This window comes from Rattus rattus, chromosome 9 (genome assembly GCF_011064425.1).
Source record: "Rattus rattus isolate New Zealand chromosome 9, Rrattus_CSIRO_v1, whole genome shotgun sequence".
Classification (NCBI taxonomy): Eukaryota; Metazoa; Chordata; class Mammalia; order Rodentia; family Muridae; genus Rattus; species Rattus rattus.
Window position 1 is genome coordinate 49,601,747 of NC_046162.1, and position 22,469 is coordinate 49,624,215.

General features: G+C 52.5%; 3 protein-coding genes across 5 annotated transcripts; 2 read left to right on the forward strand and 1 right to left on the reverse strand.

Moving 5' to 3' along the window:
- Positions 1-841: 841 nt before the first annotated feature.
- Phf23 (PHD finger protein 23) lies at positions 842-4,567 on the forward strand. Of its 2 annotated transcripts, none has more exons than XM_032913366.1 (5): positions 842-1,084; positions 2,628-2,659; positions 2,775-2,867; positions 3,304-4,135; positions 4,243-4,567. In XM_032913366.1, the coding sequence occupies exons 1-5, from the start codon at positions 1,051-1,053 to the stop codon at positions 4,455-4,457; spliced, it is 1,206 nt and encodes a 401-aa protein (XP_032769257.1). In that variant the 5' UTR covers positions 842-1,050; the 3' UTR covers positions 4,458-4,567. The 2 variants fall into 2 exon arrangements, with proteins under 2 accessions (XP_032769257.1, XP_032769259.1); XM_032913368.1 differs by having other exon boundaries at positions 3,505-4,135.
- A 1,262-nt stretch (positions 4,568-5,829) lies between these two features.
- Dvl2 (dishevelled segment polarity protein 2) lies at positions 5,830-14,957 on the forward strand. 2 transcript variants are annotated; one of them, XM_032914135.1, is made up of 15 exons: positions 5,830-6,057; positions 9,762-9,831; positions 10,107-10,252; positions 10,361-10,470; positions 10,588-10,723; positions 10,868-10,958; positions 11,077-11,146; positions 11,232-11,371; positions 11,451-11,527; positions 12,335-12,402; positions 12,741-12,869; positions 12,943-13,074; positions 13,163-13,342; positions 13,629-13,847; positions 13,971-14,957. In XM_032914135.1, exons 1-15 carry the CDS (start codon positions 5,864-5,866, stop codon positions 14,417-14,419), a joined length of 2,211 nt encoding a protein of 736 aa, XP_032770026.1. In that variant the 5' UTR covers positions 5,830-5,863; the 3' UTR covers positions 14,420-14,957. The 2 variants fall into 2 exon arrangements, with proteins under 2 accessions (XP_032770026.1, XP_032770027.1); XM_032914136.1 differs by having other exon boundaries at positions 5,864-6,057; positions 10,361-10,458.
- A 50-nt stretch (positions 14,958-15,007) lies between these two features.
- Acadvl (acyl-CoA dehydrogenase very long chain) lies at positions 15,008-20,199 on the reverse strand. Its single transcript, XM_032914137.1, has 20 exons — positions 20,049-20,199; positions 19,906-19,981; positions 19,579-19,644; positions 19,420-19,492; positions 19,275-19,339; positions 19,055-19,189; positions 18,242-18,386; positions 17,978-18,107; positions 17,769-17,894; positions 17,235-17,433; positions 16,956-17,060; positions 16,462-16,548; positions 16,318-16,380; positions 16,136-16,237; positions 15,964-16,061; positions 15,814-15,886; positions 15,664-15,736; positions 15,513-15,585; positions 15,341-15,416; positions 15,008-15,267 (listed from the first exon to the last, which is right to left on the reverse strand). The coding sequence occupies exons 1-20, from the start codon at positions 20,108-20,110 to the stop codon at positions 15,127-15,129; spliced, it is 1,968 nt and encodes a 655-aa protein (XP_032770028.1). The 5' UTR covers positions 20,111-20,199; the 3' UTR covers positions 15,008-15,126.
- Between the last annotated feature and the right edge of the window lie 2,270 nt (positions 20,200-22,469).

Sequence of the window (22,469 nt, forward strand, 5' to 3'; positions counted from 1 at the left end):
TTTGCCCTGTGTCATTCTACCTCCTGGCTTTTTGTTTCAAGTGTTGTGAACTTAAGTGGTGGGAAAGGAGGATTGAGGTATAGATCAGAGAACTAGGAAGGCATTGTTGATGTTGGTCTTTCCTTCTTTTTTGATGAGTGGAATAATGTAAGCATTCTCTCATGAAACTTTAATTTTATTTATGTGTGTATTTGTGATGTAAACAAAGAGGTGGTGGTTGATAGTGTGGGGTGGTATGGAGAAAGTTTGAAAGAACTATTTTTTGGTAAACATGTCCAAATGTTACTTCCCATTAAAGAAGATATGTTCCTGTTTGGGAGGTGGTAAAAGGACTGTCTTTAACTGGCTGTCACTGGCAGAGGTTGTGCCAGTGTATGGGATTCTGTAAAGTATAATTTGAGAGAGGGCAAATACTAAAAGGTGCCATTATTACTAGGAGAACTTCATCTCCCAACATCCATTTCTCCTGGCCGGAAGTGGGGCGGTTCCCTGTTGGTAAAAAGGTACAAAGTGAGGCAGTATGGTGGCCGAGAGTTATAATCCCTTCTTCGTCCACTTTCTTGGTCCCGCCCAGCCTACACTTCCCGGGAGTCAGTGCGCACTCTTCCGCTCTCACCCCCCCCCTCAGCTTCGTATCTCCCCGCCACTCCCCTGGTGGTGGTGGGGAAGTTGCTTATTGCGCCTGCGCCAATCCGTGGCTTACTGGGAACTGAAGTTCCGGAGGATCTTGCATGCCCCTTTCCGCTGCCCCTGCACAGACTACAAATCCCTTGGTGCACTGCGCGACAGAGCCGGCAGGGAGGGGGAGAAGGGAGGGAGGAGAGAGGAGGAGGAGGGAGCAGGCGGCCGGCGGTGCGGGGGGAGGGGGCCCGGTCCGGGAGTGCGGGAGGCAGTGGTAGAGGGAGGAGGCGGTAGCGGACTGGAGTCTCAACCGCGCCAAGGCGGACACTTCGGTGGAGCGAGGCAGTAGAAACACGGAGCACCCAAGGCAGCACTGGGAATCCCGGCTTAGAGAAGGGGGTCGCCGGACCGAGTGAAGGGGAGGGGGCGATGCTGGAAGCCATGGCGGAGCCCAGTCCCGAAGGTAAGCTCTCCATAGGCACAGAGGACAGGGAGCGGGTGAGGATTCAATGGGCAAAGTTGGAGGTCGAGCCCCGGCACCCAGCAGAGGAGTGCGGGAAAAGGGGTCGGGGCCCTGGCTCTTGAGGTGGAAGGGCGATGAGTTGCGATACCTTGGAGAAAGAGGAGTGGGAGACTGGGTCGGGATAGTTAGACATCAGGCACGGTGTGGATAGTGGTGGTGGGGTGTCTAGGGATAGGCGCTGGAGACCTAGCTTCGGGGACTAAGGGCTGAAAGGCCTCGGACTGGTTGGCGCTCCGAGACAGAGAGGCTGAGGGAATCTGGTTGCCGGAGAGTAGTTGAGGGAGCACGAAGAGGATTGAGTGAGGGGCCCGGTAGTTGGCCGAGGTGGGGGAGTTTGTGACGGTGTCGCTTGAGCACCTAGTAGTTGCCGCCAGAGATAGCTTGGTGATTGTTGGAGGGGTGGGCAGGTAGTTGTGGAGTGAAGAGAGGGTCTGGGTATTGTCTCCGGTAGAGAGCTCGATACTGAGGGGTAGTTGTGGGGCCAGATAACTGGGAAGCGAGGCTAGCCCGGTACTTGTAGGGGCGGCCGGGGGAGGTGGGGGGGTTAAGACCGGCAACTTGCGCGGGTGGGGGGGTTGGTCGGCTAGGGCAAGAGCTTGCGAGTTGTGGAGTGTATTGGGGGCAGCGGCGGCGACAGGGGGCCTTCTGTGGAGTGGCTGGATGGTGACCAGGGGCCAGAGTTTAGGGGTCCGTAGCCTAAGGGACTCGCTGAGTACAGGGGGCAGGAGGGGCGGCCGGAGAAGCTCGGAACTGGGCCCGGGGGCCCGGCGGGGAGCCCGAAGAGCTCGAGAAGGGGAGGGAGGGGCTAAAGCCCCGGATGGGGGCGGAGGGACAGCGAAATTGTGGGGAGCGCGGCCGCGGGGTGGGGTGGGGGGGCAGGAGGGGCTGTGTCCGGGCTGCAGCTCTTTGCCTGTCCCGGACGCGAAGTAGTGTCGGGAGTGTGAGCCTGTGTGTGTGTTTTGGGTGGGGGTGAGGGGCGCGCCCGGCCTCGTGTTCGAGTAGAAGGGGCCGGAGGGCGGGGAGCAGTTCAGCGTGGTCATCCTGGACCCTGGGGGCGGGCAGGCGGCGTGTGCGGTCTTGGAGGGCCCAGGGCAGTGGAGCGCGGCCGGCTAGGAACTCTGGGCTCCGGGCGCGTGTGAAGGACGGGGGCGGGCGGTGGCCTGGTCTCGCCCCAGGAGCAGTATGGCGGGGTGGGGCGCCAAGAGAGCCGAGTTGACTGGAGAGGCTGGGAGGGGGCGGGGCGCCGGGCCTCTGGTTGGGGGAAGGGGAGCGCTATAGCGAGGCCCGGGAGGGCGCCGCGCCCAGGCTCCGCCCCTCGGGGCGGAAGGGGGAGCAGGGGCGGGTCCGGCACAGCTGGGGGCTGGCTGGCCTGGCCAGGCGACCTAACAGTGGATGGGATTAGGTCGGGAACTCCAAGGTTTAGAGGTAGGATTTTACACAGACTCTTTTCTATGCCTTGACTCAGCTTTTATTGATTTCACAGATCCGCCTCCGACTCTTAAGCCTGAGACTCAGGTGAGCTGTCCCATACCGGTACACTGCCTGACTATTTAGGGGCTGTGTGTTTTGGGAGTGCTCCTTTAACAGTCGTGCCTGACTTCCGTGTGATCATATGTGTCTTTCCTTTTAGCCACCGGAGAAGCGGCGGAGAACAATTGAGGATTTCAACAAATTCTGCAGTTTTGTCTTGGCCTATGCTGGTTACATCCCCCCTAGCAAAGGGGTAAGGAACAGGAATGTAGCTGACTTGGGTCAGAGTGAATTACTTTATAGGAAGACCCTACTGTAATATGAGACTAAGAAAACTAGAGGCCCTTAGGGCTGTGGTGGGAAAGCTGGTTTGGAGGGATGGAATAACCGCAGTAGTGCTTTGAACTGCAGTAACAAAGATTCGGAGTGTTGGTTAAGATTTTTTAATGGTTTTGAGTGGCTGTTAACAAAATGTTTCCAGGTAAGTTGGAGGGAGATGAGTGTCCTAGCAAATGAGATACCGAAACACAGTTATCCTGTACAGCTGTGGCCTCGGGGGAAGGCACGGTTAGAGCACATGTCAGGTTTGGGGTCGGGAAACTTCTAGTTCCTGGTTTTTGTGCTGGATATGTGGCAGGGCTGAGCTGTCACTAGACTCCGGCTGACCCTAGTCTCTTCCTCCTTTTAAGGAAAGCGATTGGCCAGCTTCTGGCTCTAGCTCTCCATTACGAGGTGAGAGTGCAGCAGACAGTGATGGCTGGGACTCAGCCCCGTCGGACCTTCGAACTATCCAGACTTTTGTTAAGAAAGCAAAATCATCAAAGAGAAGGGCAGCTCAAGCAGGTCCTACCCAGCCAGGACCCCCAAGGTCCACTTTTTCTCGTCTGCAGGCCCCTGATAGTGCTACTCTGCTTGAGAAGATGAAGCTCAAGGACTCTCTGTTTGATCTGGATGGGCCCAAAGTGGCATCTCCACTGTCTCCCACATCGTTGACCTCCCGGCCTCCTGCTGCTCTCACCCCAGTGCCACTGTCCCAGGGGGACCTCTCCCAGCCTCGAAAGAAGGACCGAAAGAATAGAAAGTTGGGACCAGGAGGTGGGGCTGGCTTTGGGGTGCTTCGGAGACCTCGGCCAGCTCCTGGGGATGGGGAAAAACGGTCTCGAATCAAGAAGAGCAAGAAGCGGAAGTTGAAAAAGGCCGACCGGGGGGATAGACTCCCACCTCCTGGCCCTCCTAGGGCTCCTCCCAGTGATACAGACTCTGAAGAGGAGGAGGAAGAGGAAGAAGAGGAAGACGATGAGGAAGAGACGACAGTGGTGGGTGGTGGTGGAGTTCCAGCCCCTGTGCTCCCAACACCCCCTGAAGCCCCCAGGCCCCCCGTTACAGTGCACCCTGAAGGGGCTCCCCCTACTGACAGTGAAGGCAAAGATGCGGGCAGCACAGAAACAAGCCAAGATGGAGATGCCAGCTCCAGTGAAGGAGAGATGCGGGTCATGGATGAGGACATCATGGTAGAATCAGGTGAGAAGGGTAGGGCTGCCCCGGCATGGGAAGCTGGGGTGATGGGCTTGGGGGCTGTTATGAGTTAAGCCTTGAAGCAGAACACTAAACAGACTTTTTTCCCCCAGGTGATGACTCATGGGATCTGATCACATGTTACTGCAGAAAGCCCTTTGCTGGGCGGCCCATGATCGAGTGCAGCCTCTGTGGGACATGGATCCACCTCTCCTGTGCTAAGATTAAGAAGACCAATGTTCCTGACTTCTTTTATTGCCAGAAATGCAAGGAACTTCGGCCAGAGGCCCGGCGGTTAGGGGGTCTTCCCAAATCTGGAGAACCCTGACGTCACTGTTTAAGGCTGGAACTTCTGACATGGGAACTGAGCCTCAGTCTCCAGCCTTCCCTTGGATTGAGGAGGGTGTCCCCACTTGAGGGCCAGAATTCCCAAGGGAGAGGTGTTTGGAAATGAGTGTCTTCTACTCTGTCCTACCTGCTCCATGGACTTGAAATTGACCCATTACAATTGGGTTAGGGGAGGCTGGATCTGTAGACAAAAATCTCTGTCCAGTGAACCCTCCACCCTTTTCACTTTCAGGGCCAGGGCTCAAACTGGGCTGTAATGGGATAGTTGTCTATGAAACTGTAGTGTAAATACAGCACTCCCTTCCTCACATTTCTTCTCTCTTCCATTTACTTTCTTCTACACCGGATGTATTTTTAATTTTGGGCTCCCCCGTTTGAGCGAGGTTGCTCAAAGGTGGAGAACCAAAGCCTGGTGGAGTGAGGAAGGAAAGCAAAAAAGGTGTCAATTATCACTCGCCTTGTTTTTAATATCGGCTGGCTGCTTGTACAGACGGCCTACGTGTTGTAAATAAAGCAGAGTGGGCTCTTGTGTTTTACAGCCCTTGTTGTCCTGTTTGGGGAGGGGATCTTTGGGAAACCTGGTGGGAGTCTTGGGTAGAGTTGGGGCTGAAGCCCACTCTTAAGTCCAGGGCTGTAATTTCACAGTTGTGGAGGTGGAAAATTTAGGGGCTATGTCTGGCTTGGACTCTAGGAGACCCTGTCTAAAGCCCCTCATCACCACCTTCCACGATAAATCAGATCTCTAAAGGAGAAGCTTTCAGCTCTCTCATCCCGAGTACAGTCTAGGAGCTACCTACACTAAGAGCTTAAGTTGCGATTCTCACTTAGCAGCCCATAACTCACGCCCCTCTAATAGTTGCTAACTGAGGTCCCTTGAGCCTCAGATGAGTAAAGCAAAGTGGGGGCCAGTTGCCAGCATTCCGAGAGTAGAAGCTTGCTAAGGTGCTTGGCGGGGGAGGGGGTGTTACACGTTTTGGGGGCGGAGTCGTCTAGGGCTGAAGACCGTTGCTCAAGGCAGTGGTCACGTGAGTGTCTAGGTGGAGCTTGTAGTAACGTGACATAAGGAAGTCACGTGAAGGACAGTCCGCTGCGCAAAGGGGGCGGGCTTGGGTCACGTGGCATGGGGAGAGGTGGGCGGGGACCTCGGTGCTGCTCGCGACGTCCGTGGTGGTAGTGGCCCTCGTCTGTGGGGTCTAGGTTTTGAGTCTCGCCACACGGCTCTTCTCGATCAGACCGCTGTTCCACGCCATCCTCCTTGGACACGTCTTCCGCACTGGCCCTGCACTGTCGGCGCTAGCGCGTCAGTTTGCGGGTGTGCGCAGGCGCGGCGGGGGCGCCTAGTCCTGTTGGGTGGGCGGCTGAGCCCGGGAGCGCGCGAGCGAGACCATGGCGGGCAGCAGCGCGGGGGGCGGTGGTGTAGGCGAGACGAAGGTGATTTACCATCTGGATGAAGAAGAGACTCCTTACCTGGTGAAGATCCCTGTCCCGGCGGAGCGCATCACGCTCGGCGATTTCAAGAGCGTTTTGCAGCGGCCCGCGGGCGCTAAGTACTTTTTCAAGTCTATGGATCAGGATTTTGGGTAAGCGCGAGGCCTAGACTGAGAAGGACGGTGGGTGTGCTGGTGTGGATTGGGAGATATTGAGGCCTGTAGTGGAGCATAGCATATTGTACTGTGCTAAGGTAGAAAGCCCATCCCAAGACAAACACGGTTATATTTGGACACATAGAAGAACGGGCTGAATTTTAGCAAACCAGAGGCGAGAAATTTAGGTTGGAAAAATGGGGAACATTGGTTTGTTTGGCCATTCTCTCCCCGTGATTTTAGCCAAAAGGCAAATTAGTGATGCTTGAGTTTATTCTAAGCTGCTGAGGCTAGAATCATCTATCATTTGGTAAGTTGGTACGCTCTCAGACGTCTGCACATGAGTGTATAGAGATGCTTGTAATTTCTTTTTCTGTTTGCTTGTTTTGATTTGTTCTTTTGTTTTGAGGCAGGGCTTTATTCTTTGTATCCTAGGCTGGTTTCGAACTCACGGAGTTCCTGCCTCAGCCTCCAGAGCTGGAATTAACAGGTGTGAGCCAATATGCTGGACATGCAGTGTCTTTATGTAGACTGGGCTATAGTGAGACAATTTAGGCTATTAGTTAGGCTTATTAATTAGGTTCCATAGTATTTCGGGACGGTGTAATCCGTAATAATGCGGAGAGAGCTCTACTGGGATATATTAGGCTGTCTTGAAGTAGATTTTTCTAGCAAAGCATGTACTAATCTGGACTCTTCTGGGTTCTTATTTTCTATTAGGGCCAGAACCTTTTTTTTTCCGGGGCCGAGGAGAGTTGGAGGATTTTTTTGTTTGTTTGCTTGTTTGTTTATTTTTTTAAAAGATACTTTATGTGAAAGTTAGTAATAGTGTGTACATCTTTAATCCAAGAACTTGGGAAACAGAGGCAGATGGATCTCTGAATTCGAGAACAGCCTGTTCTGCAGAGCTAGCGCCAGGACAGCCAGGACTGCACAGAAAAACCTTGTCTGAAAGCAAAACAAACCAAAGATACTTTATGTTTTTGGGTGTTCTGCATGCATGCATAGTTGTGTACCACACGGCATGCAGTGCCCACCGAATCCAGTAGATGGCATGGCATCTCTTAGAACAGGAGTTAGCATATGCTAGCCACTTTGTGTGTGCTGGGAGTTGAACTCCAGTCTTCTGCTGAGCCTGTCAGTCTACTGCTAAGCCAGAACTTCCTTCTGTTACTGAAGCTAACTAGAACATACAGCCTTGTCTTGAACTTGTAGCAGTCCTGCCACTACATCTGCATCCAGAATGCTAGAACTAGGTATGTGTGGCAATATGCCTGGTCCAGACCTAGGTTTATTATGTTACAAGACAGGACAAATGGGGACAGATAGGCTGGTGGTACCACTACATCACAGCAGAACGGGGTATTGTAATCAATATAGGTGCAGAGGACTGCTAGTATGGAGACACTGGGGGCTATGCCAGAATAGATTGGGTTTTGGGGTGATTTGTGATGTTCTGGGTGATCCTGGGCTGGACTGGGACTGTAATTATGGTAGAGTACGGCAGTCTTCTGTTGTTGTAGCTGTTGGGACAGCCTTCTGTGTCTCTTGGCTCAGACTGCATTAGGCTGGGATGTCCTGAGTTTATAAGCAGGTATAGTAGGGTCCTGGGGAGAGAAAGGTGACCTACCACCTGGGTAAGGAAGGGACTTACCTGTGAAAGTCCCTGGGTTGGAGCACATCCCCCTCTGCTACTTGAATAGACTGGACCCTCGTTAAAGACTGTTCGACTTTGAGAAAGTGACGCGATCTAGGGAGTTGTCTTGGATTTCCATCAAGGTTCTTCTTTTTACATTATAATTTTGGGCAATTTATTTAGCTTTTGTGCTTTGATTTCTTCATCTGTGGCACGGTGATAATCATAGTGCAGAATGCTTAATTTAGGTGCACAGCACGTGGTACATTCTGGGTGACTGGTAATTTTCATTTAGTATTGAGGCTAACTAGTTCATAGAGTAGATTATAGTGATAGGAAATTGCTTGCTTTAGAGGAGACGGGGCCATGCCAGGTTGGTTTATGTTGGGAAGAGTTATGCTGAGTAGATCAGTGCTGATAGGGCTGTGTTGTCTTGACAGCAGATGCATTCATGAGGCCTATACTCAAGCCCCAGAGTATATTAGGCTGGAGTTAATCAGACATCTGATTTATGTGCCATGCATGCCCAGTACCTCTGAAGTTAGAAGAAAGAAGTCAGATCCCTTGGAACTGGAATTATGGATAGTTGTGAGCCACTAGGTGGGTGCTGGGAACCAAACCTGGGCCTTTTGCTAGAACAGTAAGTGCTCTTAACCACTGAGCCAGTCCTCTAGCCCCCATCCCACCCCCGAGAAGTTCTGCTTTGAGGGTGAGGTTGTTATTGTGTATATGAAAGAATGGCTTGTGGCTCACATTTCGTCTGTGTTTGCGAATGCTTACGAAGGTGAGGGCTTGTGCGCACACCCAGGACACCTGTGGAATAGAATAGGTATTGACGCTTTCTCATGGGTATGAGAAGGAACAAGCCTAGTCCACTGCAGGAACCTGTGGGAGGCTGGGCTTTGGGATTTTTCAGGCTGAGCAGATTGCTTAGTGAGGTGAGGCAGCCGGAAATGGGAAGCCCAGCTTCCTCTATTCGTGGGAGCTTTCCACACATGGGGTATTATTGTTGCATTTAGTGTGTTTGTACCCAGCAAAAGCCACACATTTGGGCAGGCTCTGGATGTGAATTAGAGAGAACTAAAATGCAGAGGAACAGCAGCAGATTACATGAGGACCAGAGGCTTTTATGGGACAGATGTGTAGGACAGAGACGGTTAGGCTGCCTGCCAGCCAGACTCCTAAGTTAGGTATCTGGAGCAGTTGTTGGGAACTGTCCCAGAGGGAATTTGGAGTGGTACTGTGAGGTTTGGATCAAATGGGAAGAAGTCTTTTTAGCGGCACTGTGCCTCTACAGATGAGTGGGGGAGGAGGGGGTCTTGGGATAAAATAAGGAGAGTCTGGGATTACTTCACTGTAAAAGCAGAGGAGCCAGGCATGGTGAGGCATGCTAGCCATGAGGCATAGCTAGTTTTGGTGACATATGTCTTTAATACCAGGATGGAGAGGCAGAGGCAGGCAGATCTCTATGAGTTTGAGGCCAACCAGGGATACAGCTACGCTGGCTCTCCTCTCTCTCTCTCTCTCTCTCTCTCTCTCTCTCTCTCTCTCTCTCTCTCTCTCTAACACACACACACACACACACTAACTAGGGGAAAAAAACAGACTATTAATCAGGGCAGCAGAGTCTGCCTGACTCTGCTGTGCTTGGACTGGATGGAGATTGTGAGAGACTTGGAATGAGATTCGGAATGGGGGTGACCAGTTTAGCCTTACTAATCCCCTCCTGTTTTTGAGACAGGGTTCTCTGTGGCGCCCTGGCTGTCCTGGTACTCTCTCTCTCTCTCTCTCTCTCTCACTCTCTCTCTCTCTCTCTCTCTCTCTCTCTCTCTGTAAACTAGGCTGGCCTCAAACTCAGGTTACCTACTTCTGCTTCCAGAGTGCTGAAATTAAAAGCATGTGCCACTACCATCCAGCTCCTTTGTGTGTGTGTGTGTGTGTGTGTGTGTGTTGTGTGTGTAACCCTGGCTCACTGAGTGCCTCCTGCCTCGGCCTCCCATGTGTTAGAGTTGAAGGTGTACCCCATCACACCTGGCTCTTAGTAATGGCTCTTCTCTCTCCGCAGGGTGGTGAAGGAAGAGATCTCTGACGACAGTGCCCGCCTACCTTGCTTCAATGGAAGGGTTGTCTCCTGGGTAAGGGACTCGTTACCAAGCTGCTTCCAACCTCAGTCTATCTCGGCACACCCCACACACCCCCACCCCCGCACGCTCAGTCACTGGTGGCCCTGGCTTCCCTCTTTTCTACTTGTGGATGCAGTGAGCATTCCTCAGCCTTTTCTTCCTGTAGCCTCCCATACTGGCCCAGGTCTCTGGGACCCTGTTCCCTTTCTTTCTGGTCCTCTTCCTTTACTCTTTTCTCGTAAAGCACTTCCCAGTGGAGCCATGTTTTCTCATTTACACTCCCCTAGCTGGTGTCATCAGAGAGCCCCCAGCCTGAGACAGCGCCCCCTGCGCATGAGTCTCGGACAGAACTGGTTCCTCCACCTCCACCATTACCCCCTTTGCCACCAGAAAGGACCAGTGGCATTGGGGACTCAAGGCCTCCATCCTTCCAGTGAGTCTTTTACGGTTTTGAATCCAGGGGAGGGGAGCGAAGAGGGGAGGCTGAGGATCCGGTGCTCTGTCCTTCTGACTTTGGTTGAAACTCTCTCTACCTGTGTAGCCCTAATGTATCCAGTAGCCATGAAAATCTAGAGCCTGAGACAGAAACTGAATCCGTCGTATCACTGAGACGAGACCGACCTAGGAGGAGAGACAGCAGTGAGCATGGCGGTGAGGGGTCAGGCCCTGGAGGCAGGGTAGACTGTGAGCTGGGCAGGGAGGCAAGCCTCAGCATGCCGAGCATGAAGAATGGGAGGCCTGGCTCCTGACACGTTTGTTTATACACAGCTGGTGGCCATAGGCCTGGCGTCCCCTCAAGGCTGGAGCGCCACCTGGCTGGGTACGAGAGCTCTTCCACCCTCATGACCAGCGAGCTGGAAAGTACCAGCTTAGGAGATTCAGATGAGGATGACAGCATGAGTAGGTATGGCTTCACACATCTCTCCTCTGCCCGCCCTTGCCTGCGGCGCTCGCCCCTTGTCCTCCCTCCCTCCTAGCCAATCTTCTTGTTTCCTGTGGCTCCCTGACCACTTCCACCCCAAATGCTCTGCTTCTCAATTGCTATCAGGTTCAGCAGCTCCACTGAGCAGAGCAGTGCCTCCCGCCTCCTCAAGCGCCACCGAAGGCGAAGGAAGCAGCGGCCGCCACGCATGGAGAGGGTGAGGGTTCTTTTTGGGAGAAGTGGGCTTTACTGTAGCTGGCCCTCTGACACAGGCTTGTGGCTTATGTCTCTGTTGATGGGGAGCAGTTCACATCTTCCCTGTCTTCTTGCTGCAGACCTCATCCTTCAGCAGCGTCACAGATTCTACAATGTCTCTCAACATCATCACAGTCACACTCAACATGGGTACGGAGGGTCCTGATGGCAGACGGGAAGGAGAGGGTCTCGGGGTTTCTGGGGCTCAGTCCCCTCATATGGCCTCCCTCCACAGAGAAATACAACTTCCTGGGTATCTCCATTGTGGGCCAAAGTAACGAGCGTGGTGACGGAGGCATCTACATAGGCTCCATCATGAAAGGGGGAGCGGTGGCTGCAGATGGGCGGATCGAGCCTGGAGACATGCTTTTGCAGGTGTGTGGACTGGCAGCCTGGCAGCTGGCTTGGGCAGAGGCTGTGCACACTGCCCGTGACCCACTGCCCTTCCTTGCAGGTAAATGACATGAACTTTGAGAACATGAGCAATGACGATGCTGTGCGGGTGCTGAGAGACATTGTACACAAGCCAGGGTGAGTCTGTGCTGCGTCTGCTCCTTAGGCCTCGACATTGTACACAGACCATGTTACTCCAGGCAGAGTTGGGCTTTCTAAGCATGGGACAGCCTGGTTTACATAGTGAGTTCCAGACCAGCTAGGTCTACATAGTGGAGGAAAAAAACAACAAAAAACCAGTGCTATAGAGATGGCTCGGGGGTTAAGTGGACTGACTGCTTTTCCAAAGGTCCTAAGTTCAAATCCCAGCAACCACATGGTGGCTCACAACCATCTGTAGTGGGATCTGATGCCCTCTTCTGGTGTGTCTGAAGACAGCTACAGTGTACTCGTATACATAAGATAAATAAGTCTTTAAAAACAAAACAGAAAACCTCCCAAAATTGCAAATCTCGCTGGCATGTCACTTCAAACTAAAGCATGAAACAGGTGTGGGTGAGTACCTCAGAAAAGGCCACCCACTGTGTGCTCCTTTCCACTCCCACCCTCCTCACTGACGGTAATTACCGTCTTGGCTTCTTTGGTCAAGAAAACCTTTAATGGTTTTCCACCCATGCCTGAGTCCTGGAACAAGATGGTGTGGTGTTACCTGTTTGAGGCTTCCTGTGAATGAGCTGTACAGCGTGTGCTCCATTGTTTCACACAGCAGTGTCTTTAACTTCCGAGTGTAGGTGAGTCATCCACACTGTGGAGGCCTTCACCCTCACACTCTCAAGCCCAGTTGCGAGAGCTCCTTTCTTCTCCACCTTTATGTCCTCAGTCCTCCAACCATCAGGCCACGGGCTTCCGGAGGCCTCTACTGAACTGGTCTTCTGTTCCCCACAGCCCCATCGTGCTCACCGTGGCCAAGTGTTGGGATCCCTCTCCCCAGGCCTACTTCACCCTCCCCCGAAGTGAGTGATGCCTTGAAGTTAAGAGATCTGGGGAGCCTGGGCACGAGTCTCAAACTTGTAATCCTGGCATTTGGGAGGCTAAGACGGGGTCTCTAGAAGTTTGAGGCCAGCCTAGGACTGTATAGTAAGTTCCAGTCTAGCCTGAGCTACAGAGCGAAACCCTGTCTCAACCAAACAAGAACAAAAAGATTAGAAGAGCCAGAAGTTGTAGAGAATGGGTTCAGGAGGGCCAAGGGAGGGAGGAGGGACAGGAGTCTTAATTCTGGAACAGATAGGACTAGTTTTCTCTGATTGAGCAGTGATCATCTTGGTCATTATTTTACTTTATTTTGTACCAGATGAGCCCATCCAGCCAATTGATCCAGCTGCCTGGGTGTCCCATTCAGCTGCGCTGACCGGTGCCTTCCCTGCTTACCCCGGCTCTTCATCTATGAGCACTATCACATCCGGCTCCTCTCTGCCTGATGGTGAGCCTCTCCCCTCCCCCACCTCCCCGTGGGAGTGCAACTTTCTTAAGTTCTCTGTTGTCTCTTCTGTCAGGCTGTGAAGGCCGGGGTCTCTCTATCCATATGGACATGGCCTCTGTGACCAAGGCCATGGCAGCCCCAGAGTCTGGGCTTGAAGTCCGGGACCGCATGTGGCTCAAGATCACCATCCCAAACGCCTTTCTAGGTATTCCCAGGCCTTGAGCAATGTGGCATGGGAAGGAGGGAGGAGTTGGGAGGAGAATCTGACCTCTCGGCACTGTGTTTGATCCCAGGCTCGGATGTGGTAGACTGGCTGTATCACCATGTGGAAGGCTTTCCTGAGCGCCGGGAGGCCCGCAAGTACGCCAGTGGGCTGTTGAAGGCGGGACTCATCCGGCACACTGTCAACAAGATTACTTTCTCTGAGCAGTGCTACTATGTCTTCGGGGACCTCAGTGGTGGCTGCGAGAGTTGTAAGTCAGCAGGTCTGGCTGTGGGATAGCAGATTGGCAGCCAACCCTAGGCTGGTCTGTGCCCCTGTACTGCTGAATAAGCGAGGTACCAGAGCTGTATCCCCAAGGAAGGAATGCTTCCTTGTGAGTCTCACAGAGGCATTTTTGGGCTAGTGGCGATGGCCCTGGTTGTGTCTGCAAGGGCAGCAGGGTTTCCTGTCCTAAGCCATCAGAATCTCCCCCGGTTTCTCTGTCCTCAGGAGTCCTGGCCTCCTCAAGCAGGGACCTCTCTTTCATTTCCTTCCAGACCTAGTTAACCTGTCTCTGAATGACAACGATGGTTCCAGTGGGGCTTCAGACCAGGATACTCTGGCTCCTCTTCCTGGAGCTACCCCCTGGCCCCTGCTGCCTACCTTCTCCTACCAGTACCCGGCCCCGCACCCCTACAGCCCACAGCCTCCGCCCTATCATGAGCTGTCGTCCTACAGCTATGGTGGAGGCAGTGCCAGCAGCCAGCACAGTGAGGGTAAGTCACCAATACAGCCAGAGAAAGAGGGCACAAGTAGAGGGGTTCAGGGAGGAGAGGCAAGAGCAGGGCATGGGTCCAGGGCTGAACTTCATTTCCCTCATTCCCTCCCCCCTCCAACAGGGAGCCGGAGCAGTGGGTCAACAAGAAGTGATGGGGGGGCCGGGCGCACAGGGAGGCCTGAGGAACGGGCCCCTGAGTCAAAGTCTGGCAGTGGCAGTGAGTCTGAACTCTCCAGCCGGGGAGGCAGCCTTCGGCGGGGTGGGGAACCTGGTGGGACTGGTGATGGTGGCCCCCCTCCATCCAGGGGCTCGGCAGGTGGTACTCCTAACCTGCGAGCTCTCCCAGGCCTCCATCCCTATGGACCTCCTCCTGGCATGGCTCTTCCCTATAACCCCATGATGGTAGTCATGATGCCTCCACCCCCACCCCCTGTCTCGACAGCAGTACAGCCCCCTGGTGCCCCTCCAGTCAGAGACCTGGGCTCTGTGCCCCCAGAACTGACAGCTAGCCGTCAGAGCTTCCACATGGCCATGGGCAACCCCAGTGAGTTTTTTGTAGATGTTATGTAGGACCTATCTTGAGGCCACATTGGGTCTGTGCCCTTGGCCTGGTAAGTTTCAACTTGGTGCTCTACTTAGTGCCTGGGCTCAGCCTGGTGGCTGGTGCCTACCAAAACATTTTTGCCACTGTGACTCTCACCAGCAGTGCCTGGTCCTTCCCCTTCCTCAGGGGTAGATGGGGACCTTTGGTTATTTTTAGCTTTATTTTTTATAAGCTTTTTGGGGGGTTAAAATAGACTTTCTTATATTTGGGGGAGTATTTTTTTAAATAGACAGTTCTTCTTTTATATGGAGAGTCCCTTCATATATACACTTTCCTAGGTCCCTTCTAAGCCCAGAATATGACCACCACCTCCAGTTGTTAGTCAGCTTCATGGCCATGGTGGGTGGTGGTCAGTGGTACCCTGGGAAGAGGAAGGGTTGGGCTGGGTACCCTAGACAGCAGTCCAAGGAGGCTGGTGGTGTGTTGGGGACTGTGTAGCTGCCTTTGTTACTCTATTTATTTTAGTCACTTGTATAAAACACCAAATAAAGCAAATAGAGGCAACTCCCCAAGCCTCTGGGTCCTTTCTTTGGGAGGCAGGCAGTGGAGAGGAGGGACTTGGTAGAAAATTTATTGTTCTTAAGGCAGTAAGTACTCCAGTGCCCCCATGAAGGGGGCCTGTGTTTGGCATAGAAGAAGGCACATGACTATGCTAGGACCTGATTAGGAGTCTTCAGACTCTAAGGGGGTTACTGGTGACCAGGCCACCATTCTCCACCATGGCCTTGGAGATACTTCTGAAGTTACGGAAGAGCTCCTGCTGCTGAGGGTTGGACTGAAGGCTGGCCATGTTTTCTCGAATCCGTGTTGCAGCCTGGGGAGAGGGAAGAAGAAGGTCAGGCCTATGTCCTGAGTGCCCACCTGTACTGGGTGGCTCCAAGGCTCACCTCAATGCACCAACTATCACAGAGCATTTTCTCATGCTGTGCTGTCGGGTAGCCCTCACTCAGGGATCTTGAGGCTCTGTAAGAAAACAGGAGGTTAAAATAATACTGAGTCATGGTGCTGGCCCAGCTACTCTGGCTCAAACCCGTCGAGCTTCCCACTCTGTCTTCTTACCTGGAGAGAACCACCACCATGGCGTAGAGGTCAATGGCTCCATCTGCCAGTCGCTGCAGCAGGAACTGTTCATCTGTCAGGTAGATGAGGGTGGGGGTATCAGTCTGAGGGAGGGACTGAGGGAGGTAAGGGGGTTGCAGAGCTCACTCACTGACAATCCCTTTTTTGTGCTTCATCAGCTTCGCCTCCACTACGGTGGCAAATTGTTCCAGAGCCTGCACTGCCTGAAGAGACAGAGTCACAAAGCTCAGGAGAGGACGGCAGCGCACCGCCACAGCCTCCTGCTCTAAGACTCACTTACCAGTTCACCGCTGCGACTCAACTCTGGGTGGACAATTCCTGAGAGACTCAGACCACTGCCAATCCCTGTCCGCCTGAGAGGAGATAGAAGAGGGACTGATCACTTGCTGCATACCGTCTTGTCTCCCCCGGCCCTGGCCTCTACGCTTACCGCCTCAGCTGTTTGCTTGCTTCTCCTATGAGAAGGCCAACATTTCCAAGAGGATTCTTTAGGGCATTACCAAGTCCCGTGAGTTCCTTTCCTTTGTCCTGTGGGGGAGGAGGGTCCGGCAGTGAGTACTCTGTGTCCTTCACAGTTCTTTCCCTGAGTCCCTTCCTCTTACCATGCAGCCTTGTAGAGCCACAAACAGTCGAAGAATGTCATTTGTCCCTTCAAAGATCCGGAAGATTCGAATATCTCGGAGCACACGCTCTACCCCTGGTTCCTGGCACACGGGAAGACACACAGACCTCAGAGATGTGCCTGTCTGTGCTGAGCAGATGCCCCTGCTGAGGAATACTCTACCTTCATGAAGCCCATGCCCCCCATTATCTGGATGCACTCATCTGTCACTTTCCAGGCCGCCTCCTGAGGACAGAAGCAGAGAAGTTTGTTTTTGGAGCTGAGGTCCTAAACTGGACTCTGCCTCCATCATGCCTGGGTCCTCACCGAGCCAAAGATTTTGCTGATGGCAGCTTCTATCTGGAAGTCTTTGAATCCCTGGTCCATGTTGGCACTCAGCATGTAAGCCATGGACTGAGGGGGCATGGTTGGAACATGGGAGAGAAAACAGGAAAAGCTGCATCAGATAGAATGGTTACTACTCAAGCCTTCAAGACCAGCTCTGATCTACTCCCACAACCTTGAATTCACTTTAACTCCCTGGTCCAATATTTGAGGTCCTCTGATTTGGTAAATCAGGGGCTTCGAGGCTTCAAGCTTTTTAAAGGGGTGTATTAAAATTAGTGTTTGGTACATCTGGGAAGCACTAGGCAGAGCAGCACCACTCTCCAGAAGCCGAACTGACTATGCCTCCTCGCATCCCCTAGGGCATTGGTGTAAAGCTGGAGACCCACTGCCCCAGGTGCTGCTGGGGGTTGTAGTCTGACCCAACTGTGAAGAAAGCCATAGGTCTCCAGAGAAGGAGCACAGGAGGCCCTTACCTCAGTCACATACTGCAGAATAGCCATCCGAGCCAGCTTTTCCTGGATCACCCCAAAGTTGTGAATTTTGTCCCCAAACTGGGTACGGTTAGTAGCATGATCAACCTGAAAGAAGGCACACGTCACCCACTGTGGTTCTGCAGTCTCCATTTGGACGGGCTGGAGACCTAACTATGCTGACGTGTGAGTGCATGCATGTGTCCAGGCTCCAAGGAAGGGTATCAGAGACGGGCAAAGGGCGGTTCCTCCAGGCTGGCTGGAGGCTGAGCTGGGACTCACCGCCTTGGCAATGATGGCTTTCATGGTGCCTGCTAGGGTTGCAGCCATCCCAAATCTTCCGTTGTTGAGGATGTTGACAGCAACCTTGAAGCCATCTCCCACTTCTCCTAGCACATTCTCTGCTGGCACCTTGACTCCATCAAAGTACACCTCTGATGTGTTAGATGCCTTGATGCCCATCTTCTTCTCAGGGAGCCCACTGAAAAGGCAGGGCAGGAAAGTTGAGGTGTGAACAGGTTGCTGTGGGGGAAAATGGCCTTTTCAGTTCTCATGATCAGGGGAGAACTCCCCAGACTATAAAAAGAACACAGGCACTGCCCACGTGCCCAGAGGGCTACAGATACCTAGCTATGACCTGTTACCTGGTGTTCCCCCAGGGAAACAAAGGGCTCTTACAGAGATAGCCCCAGTGTGGCCTGTAATGACTGAGAGCCCAGTGCTGTCACCTTGATTCTGCTGTATTGCCCCCACACACTCACTCGGTAACCCCTCCAAAGCTCCCTGATTCTGTTGTATTTGCCTATACATACTCACTGGGTAACCCCTCCAAAGCTCCGTTCCACTACGAAAGCTGTGATCTTCTCTTTCACGGCCCCCGTGGCTGCATCTTTAATTGGCGTTTTGGCAAAGACAGTGAAAATGTCTGCCAGACCCCCATTACTGTGGAAGAATGAGGTGATTAGTACAGGGCTCAGGGCAGCAGGGTCAGGACATGGGGCTGAAGGGAAGAAGAGGAAGATTGCCTGATCCAGATCTTGCTTCCGTTGAGAGTATAATACTTTCCACAGGGGCTAGGTACAGCTGAGCTTCGGATAGAGGCTACATCGGACCCGCTCGAGGGCTCAGTTAGGCAGAAAGCCGCCAAAGCCTGCCCTGTGGGGAGAGAACTGCTTCACTGGGGATTGTGACCATTAAAGTCGCCCCCCTGTCATGCCCCCAGGTGGTTCCTTGTAACACCATGAGCAGTGTCACACTTCTTACCCCTAGGTTTCTTAAGGCTACCTTACCGGATGCCACTCTGGGGAGGTATTTTTCCTTCTGGGCTTTTGTGCCATAGAGCAAGATGCCTTTGAAACCGATGCTCTGATGAGCTCCCAGGGTAACGCTAACACCAAGGTCATGCATGCCCACAATCTCTGCCAAGCGAGCATACTGGAGAGAAAGGAGGCATCAGGGATAGCTGGCTGCATTGAACTTGCCCTCAACAAAGAATGGGCAACAACCGCGGAGGCTGGCCTGGGCTGTCTAGTGAAGTGGGGTCACAAAGGACACAGGGAGACTGGTGATGTAGCTCAAAGGTAGGCTGTTTCCTTAGCATGCATGGGGCCCTTTCTCCTAAGGAGCAGGGACATCAGAGGTCTTAGATGACTTTCTTTTTTTCTTTTTGTTGAGACAGTCTCATTTTGGAGTTCCAGCTAGCCTGAAACTTTCTGGTTTTTCGTTTTTTTCCTAGACTGGCTTTCACTGTGTGGAGCCCTGACTGTCCGGAAACTCCTCTGTAGACCAGGCTGGCCTTAAACTTGGATCCGCCTGCCTCTGCCTCTGTTCTGGGATTAAAGGTGTGCACCACCATGCCCAGCTGCCCTTGGTCTTAATGGGAAGGTCGCCTACTGTGTTGCTTCACAGTCCCTAAAGACTTGGGAACCAGGGTTAGGTCCATGGTCCTAGTGGGCTGCACACAGATCATGCTTCAGGGGAAGATGTGTAAACAGCTGAGAACTAGGGCAGGTAGACAGTACCTCTGGCTACTTGCTTGGCCCTAGTGGTGAGTCTGTCAAAGCTGGAGCAATGTGGGATTAGTTAATAAGGGGGATCCTCACCTGGGTGTTAGAGAGGCCCAAACCACCCAGCTCGCTGGGTACTTGCAGACCAAATGCCCCCAGTTCTTTGAGTCCCTGCAAAGTGTCCTCCTCCACCTTCTCCAAGGAGTCATTCTTGGCAGGGTCATTCACTTCCTGGGCAAGGAATAGGATCTCACATTCAGAGGCTGCATTGAGCTCCTTAACATCTGCCTACCCCGCTGTGCTCCTCATTCCTTACTTCAAAGAATCGGGCCACTGGTCCCACCAGCTCTTTGAGAAATTGTGTCTGTTCTTCATTGAGCACTGCAGGGTGGGAAAGAACAGACTAGTCAGGCAGGGAGAGCTACCCTGCCCACACTGCCACTGACTAAGCCTTTACTTACCAGATGGGTATGGGAACACCTGGTCGGTTGTTAGCTGGCCTTTGAACATTCCCACAGCAAAAGACTTAGATTCCTGAGTGAGGAAGGAAAGACTTAGAGGTCGCTGCTTGGGGTGAGTCTACTGGTTTATAAGTGTCAATCCAATTTCCGGTCACTTACCGCCCTGGCAGGTTTTTCTCTGGTGGAAGCATCAGAGGAGAGGGTCTCTGGCTTTTCCAGAACTGCCTGGAGGAAGGGGCAGATGAGTTAGGCTGGAGATGGTTCTTAAAAGGTGGGCACGGGGAAGCGCTAGCTCTAGGAAGTGTGCGTTCAGTGTCTTTTTCCCTTACTTTCTCACTAGGGCACCCTGGCTTGCCCTTTCCCCTACTTTCGGTGATAGAGCTGTCCCCAGGTGGCTGAGACCAGGAGAGAGACGCCTGTCGGTCGCAGGCAAGTGGGAGCTGGTAACTTCCATCTCTACGACCCTCTTCACCCGCTGTCACTTACCTGAGTGGCCTCACTGGCATAAAGTCGCTGGGCAGAGGTAGGCCGAGGTTGTCCCTGAAGCACAGCAGACCGCGAGCTGTAAGGAGTCGGGGTTCAGTTCTGCCCCGGTTCCCCGACCCGCTCTACCCCTGCTATATACGGACCTTCGGGCCCCCAGCCGCAGCAGTTGTCGCCCCACACTCGGGGTCATCCGGGCCGACTGCATCTCCAAAGCCGCCGCTGAAGCCTTGACCACTGACCTCTTCTCCCGTCTCGCCTGCCCAAAGGTTGTGTATCTGGGCCCTGACTCATGCTCCACAATGCACTGCGTGGTGGGGGCGTGGTCTCTGGTCTCGATGCATGGTGGGAGCTGAAGTTCCGGCGTGTACCAGGTCCCTGTATTCTACTTGACCTAGGGTGATCCATCTTCAAGCGATCCGTTTTCTTCCCCAAACTTTTTAGAGCCGCTGGACTAAACGAAAGTCTTATCCACTAAGAAAGGGAAGAAATTAGATGAGAGCAAGGAAGAAGAGTTTGAGCGATTACAGCCAGAGGGATGGAAGTAGATTAGAGGGAGGACTTTCTAGCTAAAGTTAAAAAAAGCGAGGTAGGGTAAATGTCAGATGCAGAGACCTGGATTATTTGGAAAATCTCGCCTTCAAATAAAGAGGGGCGTGAGATGGAAGACTTAAGCTGGGGTATGCTCTAAGCAAATTTTGGGACCTAGGAGATTTTGTCATCTCAAAACACTTCTAAAAGCACGTAGTAGGAGTAGTATGAGCCTCTAGTCTCTCATGGACTTTGGGAGATACCAAATCATGATCACCATGAATTTGAGGCCACATAGATCTGCTAAAGTAAAAACTCAAAATACATGAGTCTTGAGAAATGTATACTTTTTTTTAAAAAAGAACTTTAATTATGTGCGTCTATATATAAGCATGCACACATGGGTGCAGTGTCTGTAGAGATAGGAAGCCATGGAGCTGGAGTTCAGTTGTGGGTCTCCCGATGTGGCTGCTGAGAACAGAACTCAGATCCTCTGGAAGAACAATATGCATTTAAAAAAATGTTTTAAAGTGTTACTTTAAAATTTTTATTTATTTATTTTTTTTGTTCTTTTTTTTCGGAGCTGGGGACGGAACCCAGGGCCTTGCGCTTCCTAGGCAAGCGCTCTACCACTGAGCTAAATCCCCAACCCCTAAAATTTTTATGTATGAGTGTTTATATATATATAACATATGATATATATATATTATATATATATATCATATATATCAACTGGAGTTAGTTGTGCATTGCCATGTATGTGGGCACTGGAAACTGAACACAGGTCCTCTGTCTGAGAGCAACAAACGCTCTGAATTGCTGAGCCATCTTTTGAACCTGGTCTAAAAGTTTGTTCATGTGTGTGTGCACTCAAATAAGCCCTTATGAGAAGGCAACTTTCAATAGTTCTGTCCACCTTTATGTGGGTCCCTGATGTCAGGCTTGACGACAAGTTCATTTACCCCGTGAGCCATGTCACACCCACTCCCCACCCTGTCCCCCTGTCCCCCTGTCCCCCTGTCCCCTTCTCAATATGGCCAGGTCTGGGAAGAAAAAGCTGAATTCTGAATTGTTGGGACTACCTTAGATAAAATCATCTCCCCCACTCTCAGAAAAGTTGCTAAATTATGCCAGATTTTTGGGGAGGCACACTATGTGAGCAAGGTGTCACCTGATGACCTGGGGAAGAACGGAGCCATGACCTGCTTGTCTACACTACAACTGCTTAGGGTGAAGGCAGCTCAGCTTCAATCCTGGCGGATTAGGGAGATTAAATGGAGAGAAGAGAGATGTCCCAGAGACCAAGAGGTGAAAAACGGGTCTTTGAAGGGGAGAGATCTAGGTCCGTGATGGGGGCCCAGGGGCTCCTTCTCTTGCTGAATCTTTCTATAGGGTCCAGAAAGAGAGGACAAAGGTTGGGAAAACCTTAGATGATTAAGTATGTAAGTGGCTTGGTCTCCATCCTTTGTCACTTGCTTTTTACCAGCTCCCAGGTCAGCCCTCTGGCTCCTGGCCCCGCCACTATTGCGGTGGGCACCTCCCCTCCTCACAGTGCTGCACAGTGACCTCTTCCAGGCCTTGCTGGGTGAGTAATGCTAGTGTTCTGAGGGGCCACAGTGGAAAGGGCTGGCCTGCGGTATGGGGTCACCTGTTATAGGTTCTAGGCTGGTTGGAATCCTGCAGAGCCCCTAGTCCAGGCTCTTGCTTTTGTGGTCATCCCACTGTGTCCCAGCAGCATCCATCCTAGCTAGAGGAACCTGTCTCTCGACACACAGAGCCATGGGTAGCAGGGGTGGCCAGAGGGGCCTGGGGTTTGGGAGGTGACTTAATTCTGTTCCTGTGACAGACATCCTGGACTATTATGAGGCTTGCATCTTAGAGAGTCAGGTAAGGTGATGATGGTGGGTGCCTGGCTTCCTGACTGCTCAAGCTGGCAGGGCTGGAGGGGTGAGGACGTTCTTGCTAATTTTAAACCGAGACTTAGGGGCCTTGGCAACAAAATCCCTTGTACTGACTGAGGAGTCGGGGGCACTGAC

What these genes read in the sequence shown, in the direction of transcription:
- Phf23 (XM_032913366.1), top strand. Translation starts at nt 1,051, where the DNA reads ATGCTGGAAGCCATGGCGGAGCCCAGTCCCGAAG. An exon ending in CTCTTAAGCCTGAGACTCAG is followed by an intron (nt 2,660 to 2,774) that starts GTGAGCTGTCCC and finishes CTTTCCTTTTAG; the next exon opens with CCACCGGAGAAGCGGCGGAG. An exon ending in GGACATCATGGTAGAATCAG is followed by an intron (nt 4,136 to 4,242) that starts GTGAGAAGGGTA and finishes TTTTTCCCCCAG; the next exon opens with GTGATGACTCATGGGATCTG.
- Dvl2 (XM_032914135.1), top strand. Translation starts at nt 5,864, where the DNA reads ATGGCGGGCAGCAGCGCGGGGGGCGGTGGTGTAGGCGAGACGAAGGTG. An exon ending in CACAGTCACACTCAACATGG is followed by an intron (nt 11,147 to 11,231) that starts GTACGGAGGGTC and finishes CTCCCTCCACAG; the next exon opens with AGAAATACAACTTCCTGGGT. An exon ending in CTGGAGACATGCTTTTGCAG is followed by an intron (nt 11,372 to 11,450) that starts GTGTGTGGACTG and finishes CCTTCCTTGCAG; the next exon opens with GTAAATGACATGAACTTTGA.
- Acadvl (XM_032914137.1), bottom strand. Translation starts at nt 20,110, where the DNA reads ATGCAGTCGGCCCGGATGACCCCGAGTGTGGGGCGACAACTGCTGCGG. An exon ending in GGTGTTCCCATACCCATCTG is followed by an intron (nt 19,340 to 19,419) that starts GTAAGTAAAGGC and finishes CCCACCCTGCAG; the next exon opens with TGCTCAATGAAGAACAGACA. An exon ending in GGGGCATGGGCTTCATGAAG is followed by an intron (nt 16,238 to 16,317) that starts GTAGAGTATTCC and finishes CCCGTGTGCCAG; the next exon opens with GAACCAGGGGTAGAGCGTGT.